A 12,837-nucleotide genomic window follows, 5' to 3' on the forward strand; every position below is an offset into this window, starting at 1 on the left:
AACCAAAATCAGACAGAATCAGTTTATGAGTTCATAATGAATGTGCTGCTTCAAAAGAAAATCTTACCTTCCAAACTAAATTTGTTTAATTGTTTCCAATATACTGTTTAAAAAGAATGATTGAGTTGAGCTCAATCTTTCTGCTTTTGATATTAGAATTTGAAAACAAATTTTAAGCGCTGTCTTTCTTTTTTGAGTGCACAGATTTAATTCAGGTTTAAAAATCAATTCTTTGCTATATTTTGTGTATCTCTCTTTCTCTTCTTTCTTTCTTGCGTTCTCTTTCTCTCTGATTGAGTGGTGGTTCAAAATACATGGAGATATCATCAGACATCAGCGAGGAAGAAGCAAGCAAGGAGCTCGCTGCTGATGGAAGCAGTAACGGTGACTGCTGATAATACAAAAAGGAGAGAGGGAGGGAGAGAGAGGGAGAGAGAGAGAAAGAGGGGCAGAACGAAGCAGAGAAGAAGAAAACAGCACAGTGACAAAAGGAACCACGACCGACGAAGGAGAAGAAGGTGGCAACGACGGTGATAGATTGGAAAGAAGGAGGCTACGTCGAGAGAAAGGAAGAGGAGTGAGGTGACGATGGTGATGGAGGCCACGACGCTATTGGATCCGCAGAACAGCGTCACAGCCGCTCCTTTACCGACGGCGGCGGCGGGTGCTGCGAACGCGTCGAAGCAGCTCGTTACGGTGTCGTTGTACATCGGGGATCTGGACCCTGAGGTCGACGAGAACTTCTACGATTTGTTCGACCAGGTCGGACAAGTGGTTTCGGTTTGTTTAGCCCCCACCCCTTTCTCAAAATTATTTTTGTTTTGTTTTGTTTTGTTTGTTTGAGTTTATTTTTTCTTTTTCTATGATTGTTTGTATGAACAAATGGTGTCATTTAGTTAGGGCTTTTGGTGCCATTGTGGAATCATTTCCAAGCTTCACTCTTTGTCTTTCATTTTTGAAGCTGCAGATACAGTTGGTTTAGGAAGTTCTCCCGCTGCTGTTGCAGAACAAAAACGGCCCCTTGGATTTTTATGCTGAAAGAAGAGAAGAGAAGAGAAAATTCTTAGTCCACAGATGGAGGCATTTGGTTTAGGCAGTGACTTGACCACTCGCTGATCGCCCGGTTGAGGTTACGTTAATTTCCATTAAGTATAGATGATTTGTGTGTGAACTGCTTTGGTAAGAACAATGACTTGAGATGAAGACTAATTCTGTGTGTTTTATGCGTTTGAATTAAGAAAAAACAGGTTGAAAGCAATCTTTCCTGATTGGGATTGTCCATGATTCCTTTAAAGGAAGATGTTAGTTTAGTAATTTTATCCAACATCAACAACCTAGAAGAATTGATTTTCGATAATTGGAATATGCAAAATAGATCTTTATTTGTGGTTTCTAATTGTGGAACTTAGTTAAACTTAAATAGTAAAACTCAACTCACAATCGATTCAGTGAGTAAACATGTAAACTTTAGAATTTGATACCCTTTCGGTATCCACTGCGTCATTGTAGCTGTAAGTTTGGTGTTTCCTTACTTCTTTTCTTGTTGTATTTAGGCTTTTAGTAAATTTTAAAACTCACTTATTCCAATAGTATTTAACTGTTTATGCATGTGATGGCAAAGTATTGATTTAGTGTGTGTATATATATATATGAACTCTTAACAATAAGTGCTCAAGATGCTAAGGAGATAGGTTCTTTCATATGCACTTATGTAGTATGCTTTTGTTTGTGTGAAGAAGAATCATTATATGAGTTCATAATAACTGTATTGCTTCAAAAGAAAATCATCCCTTCTAAACTAAAGATTTTCATTTGGCTTTTTTACTACAAACATAGGAGAAGCAGATTCTGGGAAATGCAACTTTTAGATTCTAACTGCTTTTTCTTGACCCAGTAAGCTTGAAAATAAAGCATGGTGTTTTAACTATACCATATATCCTTTCCTTCTATCTTTGTTTTAGAAGTTGGACATTTTTCATTTCAAATTTTACTGTCTTTTGACTTTTGTGGGATTTAACTATACCATATATCCTTATCCTTTTTAACACTATAATTCTTGTCGTGACAAAATAACCATTTTAGTTGTTTTAAAAGTAAGCTAAAAATTATATTTAAGCATGTCTTCTTGAGTAGGTGTTCTTGGTTTCTATTTAAACTATATTGTTTGGGATAAATAAATAAATAAATATGCATTGCGGCTATTCTGTTTGTGTTTAGTAGAATTATCTCATATGCTAGCTGATCTTTCTTTCAAGCATTTCATATTTAAGGCTTCAATTCAATTTCCATGTTGTTTTACTAATAGTTAAAATAAAGATAACTCTGTACAATTAACACTTAGGATCACAGATAAAATGCTTTATGGTTTTCTTAAATAAAAACTCAAAATTATTCAACCGCACTATTTTTTATCCCTCATTTTATTGAAGTGTCTTGGATAATTTTTTTTTTTTTTTTTTTTGCTTATCTTGCTTCATCATGGAAGTGTCTTAGATGCTTTCGGGATATAATACATTGATACAAACTATTAAAACCGAGTTTAAAGATTGTGGTTTTGCCTTTTCTTTTTATGAGTAGTGCAGTGTATTCAAATGCATTGCTAAATGAAAATATATTTTCCTTTAGGAAGTAATTGAAGCCCTGTAGTTCTGATCTGAAAACACTTGATTCATGTGATGCTATTTTCAGCAAAAATAGTTATATTGACTTGAATATAATGTTATGATCCTTTCAACTCCAACTTTATTTGTGGCATAATTTTACTTCTCTGAAATTTCTAAAGTTGGCAATTTTTTTTTAGCATTTTGAAGGGAACTCATTGAGAAGTAGTGAAATAACAACCTTTGATGCCATCTTCAATTTCAGGTAACCCCTACGCTGTGTTCCCTTTTTCCCCTGTTTCTCATATCACCATTGAAAGTTGTTAATTTTTCATAACATTATTTTAATCCAGATTTGGAATATCTTAACGAGATTTCATATTTTCCATTATTGCATGTTTGAGTGATGAGAATTGAGAATTGAGGCGGGTCTTTTTGTGCAGTGGAACAAAATCCCAATTATCTTGGAGAGTAGAAAAATCCTTCATCATTAGCTTTGTGTCCAGCAACTAAGAACTGCATATCAACATATGAGAATATCACTCATACCATTCATTATGCTCCTCCTTGGTTAAGTTCCCTTCTTTTTGCTTATGTTAATCTAACTATCAGTTTTCCAATGCTCTTTGGCATTGTCAGTTATCTTATTTTTGGTGCATGTACGTACCATCATATAGTATATATATCTAGCGGTAGTTGTTTATATAGAGTGTATAAATTTTCAAACTGAACCCACTAGAACTTGATTTCATAAAAACACTTCATCAGATATATTCTCTAGCTAATTGAAATGGCACAAGGTAACAATAGTTTCTTTAAATGTGGATTAGGAACTTGAATATTAACAACTATATATAAGCTTACTAATACCATGATAAATGAACACTTCAGGTTTATTCCGATGCACCTGATGGACATGAACCATTGGCTTTAGACATGGGAAGCATGGGGAAGGTCAGGTATGGATTAACGGAGAGAACATAGGAAGATACTGGACGGCTTATGCAGATGGTGGGTGCAATTCTTACAGATATGCTGGGTTAATTCCACCTTGTTGTAAAGTGCCAACTCATGGGAAGGAAAAGGAGTTTTCTTTATTATTATTTTATCTCTAATACTCTTTAACCTTTGATATTCTTACATTTTTCTTTTTATTTATTTAGTAAGTATTTTGTTTTTGTTTTGTTATTAAATTTTTAATGAGTGACGAAACCAATTGTAGAATTGAAAGATGGGCTGTTCTTCATAAGATCAAAGTTGCTCATGTATTTTTAATCACAAATTAGAATTTTTTTAAATCACAAATTAGGATTAATAAAGTATGTGCTCTAATGGCTTGTTTTTGTATTATTTGAAATTTCAGCACATTGCATATCTTGCTACAACAAAACTTTGGTATTACCTGTAGCTTCATTTAACTGACTATATTTTGTTGTAGGTTGCTAATAGGCGTGACTAGCAGAAAAAGGCATATAGCAAGATGTGTCAATAAGCATTTCCGGTAAGCTAAGCAAGGTAACACTTTCAAAAAACTTTTGGGGATATGAATTACCTTGAACCTCAAAAATAATTTAATGCAACGATATTCAATTTGCATGTTACCTACTCTTCAAAAGTAATTCATGTGAACCGATGAGATCTACTTGGTTTTCCTTTTTTTCCTCATTTTCAGTACTTTAGGGCATATCAGAATTGGTATTTGGTTTCATTTTCTATCTTCCATGATTGATTTTATATTTTGTTATTCAGTGATTTATTTTCTAAAGAACAATATATGAAAAAAAGTGAAAGCATGATATAACAATAGAAAATAGGAAATCCTTTGTCGACTTTACCTTAAAAATAGAGAATTGGTTTATGTGAAGGAAAGATTGAAATATATTCTTAGTTTCGTTTTTGCTTGCTTCTTGCTTTTAGCTTGTTCTCCTTGTTCTCCTTCCTTTTTGCTTTTTGATATCCACGCTTTACCTTCTTTCATTTCATCTCTCTCTTTGCTTGCTTATTGTTTCTAAATTCAATTTGTTACTTTTAACTTCTTGTTCTGTTTCTTTTCATCTTTTTCTTTCTCTTACGTGATCTGGGTCATTGAGTTTTGCATCCCTTTGTGATCTCTTGAATCTGCAACTTCTATTCCATACAATCCAAAATAGCAGGGAAAAAAAATTATGTCTGTGTTAGTTATCAACAACTACATATGTCTCTGTTTTCTTTGTTCTTCATTTTTCATGTTGAAATGCATTTTGGGCTGTTTTCAAAATTAACTTTTTACCAATCAGTCTCTGAGCCTGTGTATTAGGACTGACTTGATTTGCTAGAAATTGAAGTTGCATGTAATTTTGATTGTAGCTGCTTGCTAGTTATTATATTGGTTTCATTTGTTGAATTTTGGTTGATCAAGCTAAAATTCGAGCTAGGGTGCTAGTTGTTAAGTGGGTCTAGTTGATCTCCACCAAATTTGAAGGCAATCCAATCAGTGTATGTGTAGCTGAAGGGACTAGTGTAGTAGCAGTTGCATATGCATATTTAGATAAGATTAATTAATATGAATCAATGAATATTGTTGCTGCTGTAGAATTTTAATACACATTATTTGGATATGATTATGAAATTTATAAACATGGATAATGAGACTGTTTCTGAGACTCCTGCTTAAGTTTCTGTTCAAGTTGGATTTAATACGAACAATGCACATTATTTGATATTTATTTTTCAACTTCTTTATTTTCTACACATAAAAAATGACAAAGGGATAGAAGAAGCCAATGGCTTTTAATAGGTTTTATATGTGTTGTTGAAATAGAGAGCAAGTTAAAAAAAAGAAGAGGATTAGGTGGCCCACGGGTTGGCCTAGGGCTTTTGGCCCGTGAGGGCTTTTGGCCCTACGAGCTTTTTGAAAATTTGGTCTTATTGGTTATAGGGCCTCCTGTTCTTTTGGCCCTATAATGTAGGGCCAAGCACATTGACACCTCTACTTGCAGGTAGGCTGAGTCGATCCTCAATTTGTTATTTTTTGTCCCGAATTCGTCGCCAGATTTTAGTGCATTTTTTATTACTGAATTTGTTAATTTAGATTATTGAGTTTGTGTCCTGCTTTCTCTGCTGCTCAGCTTCATATAAAATGTTATATTGAATATTATTATGTTAATTTATGGCTTCTGTCTGATTATGTGAAATGTGATTGTGAAGTTGTGAGCTATAAATTTATCGTATACTCAAATCTTGGTTGAATTGCAATGTTCCCTTTTCATTCTTCATAGTAATATTGCTTTCTTCTTTACAATTTCTAACTCATTGAATTGAATAGGTCAATAGAAGCATTATATGCTTCATTGCTATGTTATGTATGAATTTCTGTTAAGCATTTAGGGGAAATTCACTTTAACTTGCAGGCTTAACAATAGGAATTGGTTGTCATGAACTTGATAAAGTTTTCACGGCTATATGTGGTTGATGAAATTTTCATTAGGAGCCAAAACTTTGAAATCTTTATTTTGTTTCAAGTTAGAATAAATAGCAATGATTAAGATATTGAGTTGCTGTTGGAGCTAACTTGAATTGTACATTTGAAAGCAACTTTATCCTTCTGCTAGAAAGGATCACGGAACGCTTTGTTCTATGATTGTTGCTATTTTAATTTTGGGACTAGTGCATGGGTTTCCACAATTTTCATTTTAATAGACCTATGTAGCTAAACCAACTCCAAATAATTTGGGTTACACCTGAAAGAGTTGCATTGTAGTTAGACTGCCTGAATTCTTGGTTGTTTCTTAATGATTCCTTATGAATTTGTTATCTCGATTTTAATTAAATACTTTGTTAGTATGTCCAATGCCTTTTTAAAGAGTAGTTGAGGCCTTTGTTAGATTTGATTTGTTTGTCATGGTTTTCAATTTTGTGGTTGAGTTTGCAATTTAGAGATAAGGAGGATGCAATTGAATTTCTTCAAAAGCATTGTGAGTATGATAATCGATTTACTATGATTGTTGTTATAAAAAGAACTGGTGAGGAATGAGGAGACTGGAATCAATGGCAGAAGAAACAATGAAGGAGTGTTTATTCTAACTAGTGGACAAAGTATTTGTAGATATGAACAGGTCAATATATAGGGACAATTTATTAATTCATGACTGACTGAGTGCACCTGAATATGTAGAGTTGATTTAGGTTTTGGTCCTGCTGGATTGTGCTCTCTGTGGATCTCAGTTTCCTAAAAAAAAAGTTGCATTCGAATAATATTTTGATGCAAAATAATATCATTAACTAAACCTTTACATGCAATGATTCGGACTTGAATATTGTAATTGTCATGTCACCTTGGTGAGAGCTTTACCTTTACCTAAATGTAGGCTGTCTTCAAATTCTGTGAGTGGTTTACTGAATTGTGTTAACTTATTTTGCATTTAGAGTAAGTGGTTTTGTTAATCTTGGGTTGGATTTTATGTTTTGCTTTGAACTTAAAAGTTCTCTTCAGGTTATTGTTGGCATGTTCACTATTTGAGTGGTTTTTTTGTAGCTTAGCTGAGCCATACATCTCATGTTACATTTGCCAGGACACATTTTGTTCTTAACAATATGTGAGAAATCAAAATTGTGCACTATCTGTTCCTTTAGATAACAGGTTTACTCACATTCAAGACTTAAATTCATTCTTGGTTGGTATTAGTTTCTTTAAAAGGCAATATTTGTACTGTGTAATATTTAGCCTTTGGATGCACTTGCTTTTCAATGTGTAACTTCAGCGAAGAAAGTTCAAAATCACACTATTCCAGTTCCTTTCAAGTTTCAAAAGCAAAGTAACACAATTTTTCACTATTAAAATCAAATGATTTTACCCTCTTTCCATTAGGTTCAAGTTTGACTTCATGCACAGGCCTGGGTTTACAGAATTTTGTGATCTGGAAACTTGCAATTTTTTATTGAAACCTGAACAGTGTAATGCAGAATAACGTCCTATTAGTTTCTTTGGAGTGCTGATATTTGATTAATTTTTTCGCCCTTTGGGAATGTACAGATTCCTAGAGTAAATGTTGTTGTCAGAGTCTTTGTTTCCAAAAGTGTTTTTAATTCTTTGTTAAAAAATGGTGGTGATTCTAGAATTTTGATTTAAGTTTGCAAAAGTGTGCTAAATTGTTTTCTTTGACAATTCATTGCTGTTAGTTTCCTTTGACAATAAAACAAGAAATACAATTGACATAAAACTTATGGAGCACTGTCATCTTTTGGTCCTATCTGGATGATGATATCAAAGATCACTACTTAATTAATCTCATTGCATACTAATGTTTAGAACACCTGTCTTACTATTTCCTATTCTTCTGTATATATATATTGTGTTGATAAGTTTAATAATGTGCTTCACCAATTGTCTTGAAACAGCTAATGATGCTTACAATTTTATGCACAATTATTATGCAGATAAGGTGAGCTATGCAGGTATTGAAATTAGTATCATACTTTCCAATTTTTCGACCTTTTTTCTAATTTATTTTTTTGAAAGCTAATTAAATTGACCATTCATGAAACACTTTTTTTTTTCAGGGAAGTATGCACCTGAGTTAGAACCCTGATAAATGATAGGAACCTTCCCCCTTCTCTCCATATTAATCTCAAATGTAAGGTTCTACGTGGTGCATAAAGACTTTTGTTCTATTAAGTGAAGCTAAGAATATTTCCCTTATTTTATGTGTAATTATGGAATTATTGTACATGTTACTTACACATTTCATTTCGTTCTAGAACCTTGATGTCTTTCGCCTTACACTTTCCTTATTTTTATTGTATCTTTTTTTCAGAAGTCTACTTCTGCGTTTCAATAATTCTCTATATACAATAATTCTTTTTTGGCAGACAAGTGCATTTTAAAATTTACTGTATTGAACCCTAAAGAACGCATTTAGACCATGTTAGATGGAGATAGGGGGAATGCCGAAATGTTGTAAATGATGATATTGTAGGTTGCAATTTTTGTGGATTGCAAAATTTGAACAAAGGCAAACTATATTGTTACTAGATTAACTCTTAGTCGTTATTCTGGGGACTAATATGCTCCTTATGATCTTATCTACTAGATTGGTGCCATTGGAAAATTCTTTGCAAAAGAAGTGCTAATTATCTACATTATGAGATTTGAGTCTTTAATTAGTTTTTCCATTTTCTTGAACAATGCTATTTGATTTCTTAATAGCACACTATCATAACCCGAAATAGTTACATTTCAGTCTAAATATATAACTGAATGTAATATAGTTAGTAATTATTGTTGGTGTGATTACAATAAAAACCATTTATATTAATTATTTAATGTTTTTTTATGCATGTAACATAGTGTTACGAATTTTATTTAAATACACTTGTATATTAGTTTTTTCTCATACAAATAGAATTCACTAATATGAGCTTAAAAAAAGATTACCTGGACTATTAAAAGTAGAGAATGGAGCAGTATTTTATCAAGAAATATATAATGGATTTTTTACTTTTTATACCCGAAATTTTTCAAGATAAATGTAACAAGTATTAGTATCAATAGATATATACCAGTTAATTTTTATATTGGAACAACATTTTAGTGTATATAGTATATACGCATACGCACATCAATAATTAGTCACGAATGAAAACCCCAATAAGTTTTTCTCCTTTCAATATCTCTGGCCCTCTCAATACTCTCTTTGGTTCAAAATTTTCTCTTCTCACATTGCCCCGTGTATTTCATTAAGCAAATAATAGTTCTATTGACATGATAAGTGAAATTCACTAATTTTAAATTTTCGTCAGAAAAAATTTACAGTGAAATTAATTAATTATAGTAACTTAAAATCATTTGCTTGGCTTCATTCCATACAAACACGTCTCAGCTAATTTCACTTTTTCTTATTCTTCCATTACTTAACTCCATTCACCCGGTACAAACACACCTTCACCCGGTACGAACACACATATCGTTTAACATCACTCTTTCTTCTTCTTCTTCTTCTTTCTTCTTCTTCTTCTTCTTCTTCTTCCATACAAACACTTTTTCTTCTTCTTCCTTTAATATGGAAACCGGTAATGCAGCCCCTGTCAATGGACCCAACAAGTTTGAAGCATGGGTTCAAAACTGGGTGCTGCGGTACCGATTTTTCTGGTGGATAATGTGTGTAATTGGAGCTGCGATTGCACTAACAGGCTTTTATCCAAGGTTCAAGCTGGGAGAGGGAAATTCATGGAACCTTGGGCGAGGCCTTTTTTTTGCCTCTGTTGTTGTGCTTCCATTTGCTCTCCCTCTGTTGAAAGTTTATCAGGGAAAAGTGTTACACTATCGGCGTCAATTCAAAGCCTGTGGTGTGTTCATCTCCCTCTTGGTGATTTTTTTCTATACTTACTTTTCAAGAAGAGGAGAAGAACAAGAACAAAGACAAAGAGGATACGGTGATATTTTATCGCTAGCTGGATTTGCGGTGATGAACTTTGTCCTATCACTTCAGAAGAACTACCAATTTGTTGAAGAACTTATGAAGTTCTTTTTGGTAGAGCTTGTGGTGGAGCTTACCGTATCAAGATGGTGGTTTGGTTTCTTAGGAGCAATGTTCAGTTTTTTACTGATCATCCTTTCCTCCTGTAAAGAAAAACATGCTGACAGCCGTGAGGAACCATCTATTGACAACATCACCATTAGCGTCCCTGAAGCTAGAATGGAGCTTGTAAGTCCAACTTCACATGACTTGACTCGGCTGTGGAATCTTAACGATAAGGATCAGGAATTTGTTCGGCAGTTACGGCGTATTTTTGTGACTTACATCAATGGTTGGAAAGACAGAATTCCAGAGTTAACCATGGAAAGCCAAATCCTCACCTTTGATAGGACTCGGCGAGAGATGGAATTTCTCGCGTTACCAAAGGATGGCATGACATCCATGAGGCAGATTGAAATGTACTCAAGAAATCGGAGAGAGTTCTTGAAGCTGTGCAAATCAGAGTTAAGGCCGGACAGAACTGCTACCCAGATGAGTACCATCAAGAAGTGTATTAAACACTTCACCATTGTATTCAAGGTGCTCATTCCCAATGAGCAGGTCTTCTATCATGGAATCTTCGGCACCTCTCCCTTCATCAAGCAGTGTTTTATGGAATTCTGCTCGGATGTGAAGAAAGAATTGGTACGTGCTGTCCATGATGAGATGTCTGAGTTGATGTATTCCTATGAGGTTTTTTTAACTTTTCAAGCAATACGTGAATTCACTGCTATGTGGCGGGCGCTGTTTCCGGAGGATGTCTCCATGTTGGCCGATATGGTGGAGCTGGAAAGGAAATTGGGAGAGACAACCAGAGATTATTTCTTTAGGGAGGAGGAGGTGCCTTCCGAAATCGGAACCTCCTATTCATGTGAGGTTCATCCCATCACTGCCCAAGCAATGAACCGCCTTCACTCTGCCTTCAAGGATAAAAAAATCTTGAAATCACTTCTCCAAACATACCCCAATGGTGAAGTTGAAATTCTGACTAAAAGAAAACGTCTGATTTCAAGGTATATATATTGGAACATCAACAAGCTTGAAGCCTCTCTTGAATCCAGCTTCAAAAAGACCTATGTTTATCAGCTCCAGGGAGTGTCACTGATGACTAATATCATCTACATAGTAAAGAAGGCCGTAGAATTTGAATTTGATTTATCTAAGGAAGAAGATTGGGCCAAGGAACAAATATTGATACTTGAAAGGTGTTTCAACCAATATTACCGGCACGACCCGACTGAGCTGCTTGACTATTTCCGGCAACATAATGCGAAGGCCACGGGAGATAAAATGTTGAGCATGTTAGATATTCTCAAATTTGTCCCTTCTGCTGCTTCAGCAGATGTTTTGCGTGTAAAATTGATCCCAAATTGTGAAGAATTCATCAAGAGATTTCGAGCTTTGCTAGCTGGCGATGAAGGTAAAATTGTTCAGATACATTTTTAATTACATGTTCTCCATACCCATATTTTAACTTCTATTAGTGTTACTGTTCATTTTACAGCCACATCTTGTTTTTGTTTGATTTTTCTAGGTCCTCCCCGTTGAGGCACAGCAAGATTATTGGAGAGGAGGGCTGGTCTAAAATACAAGGATTAAATAGAGAAGTATATTGTCTTGTTTTAGTTTATATATTTTGGTAGAGAACGTCATTATGTTAAGCTTTTAATTCTAAAACTCTGTGTCTATTCTGCTTTGATTTATAGTCAAATTGAGAGATATATCCTTGTGATGCCAATGAGTTCCATGTTTAATTATAATTTGTTTTTATTTTTTATTTTATCTGGGCCTTCAATTGTTTTTTATTTTATAGTCTGTTTTTTCTTGAGCGCTTTTTACTCTGTTATTTATCAAAAAATTATTAAAAAATGTATTATTATATTAAGTTATGTTATATTATTACTAAAATTATTTATTTGAATGAATGAGCCGAATAAATTAATCATGAATTTTGAACTCATAAATATGCATTTGACATATAAGTAAAAGTGGTGAGAATTAAGTTGAGGGTATATTGGGAGCACCATGAATCTCATTTTCAAACCTGCAGCTCCAGTGTTTCACCATAAATACTGAACAGGCCTCTTTAGTGAGAAATGCCTTGTGTAGTTTTGCCCCAAGGAAGTTGTATTTGCTTAACATAATTTAATTTAATCTTCTCTTAAGTTTTCATGTTTGCAAATTTTATCTAGTAAATCAGTAAATGGTGACAGATTATTCGATTTATGGAGAAATAATAACATATATCAATTTATAAAAATAGTGTAATAAATTTCAATTTAAAACAATCTAATAAATTTAGATTTTTACTTCATTGAAGTAAAAAAGAAGTTATAGATATGCAAAATTAACTATTAATTTTCATGAGTTACTTAAAAAAAAGTTATTCTAATTATGTAGAATTTTATATACTTTCATATAAGTACACATTTTATATATTTATTTATTTTTAGAAACAGTATTGATTGTTCAGATGTGAAACATTAAAATGGTTACCAAAAAGAAACTTGTTGCAAGTCTTAATTGTTTATGTGACAAGTTGAAATGCTATTAGAACAAGACTGTCATATCAACATTTAACATCTATCATAAATGCTTAATGAAATAAAATAATAATAATAACGATTAAAATAGGTTATTTTTTAATTTTATTGGAAATTAGACTAAAAAATAATTTTATAAAAACTAAAAGCAAAATACAAATATTTTAGAATGACAGAAAATGTTTAATTCTTAAAAATATT

General features: G+C 33.2%; 1 protein-coding gene and 1 long non-coding RNA gene across 6 annotated transcripts; both read left to right on the forward strand.

Annotated features, from left to right (window-relative positions):
• On the forward strand, positions 1-8,657 carry LOC107624778 (uncharacterized). Of its 5 annotated transcripts, XR_002357010.2 has the most exons (9): positions 1-762; positions 968-1,129; positions 2,801-2,865; positions 3,044-3,170; positions 3,492-3,611; positions 4,039-4,115; positions 7,977-8,033; positions 8,139-8,212; positions 8,393-8,657. It is a non-coding gene; the product is annotated as an uncharacterized LOC107624778 (long non-coding RNA). The 5 variants fall into 5 exon arrangements; XR_002357009.2 differs by having other exon boundaries at positions 1-780; positions 8,139-8,446; XR_001616959.3 differs by having other exon boundaries at positions 8,139-8,446.
• Positions 8,658-9,637: 980 nt separating this feature from the next.
• LOC107624777 (uncharacterized) lies at positions 9,638-11,744 on the forward strand. The gene is made up of 2 exons (XM_016327232.3): positions 9,638-11,513; positions 11,628-11,744. Exons 1-2 carry the CDS (start codon positions 9,638-9,640, stop codon positions 11,639-11,641), a joined length of 1,890 nt encoding a protein of 629 aa, XP_016182718.1. The 3' UTR covers positions 11,642-11,744.
• The last annotated feature ends 1,093 nt before the right edge of the window (positions 11,745-12,837 follow it).

The sequence above is a fragment of the Arachis ipaensis genome, chromosome B2 (assembly GCF_059453495.1).
Source record: "Arachis ipaensis isolate K30076 ecotype BB chromosome B2, ASM5945349v1, whole genome shotgun sequence".
Classification (NCBI taxonomy): domain Eukaryota; kingdom Viridiplantae; phylum Streptophyta; class Magnoliopsida; order Fabales; family Fabaceae; genus Arachis; species Arachis ipaensis.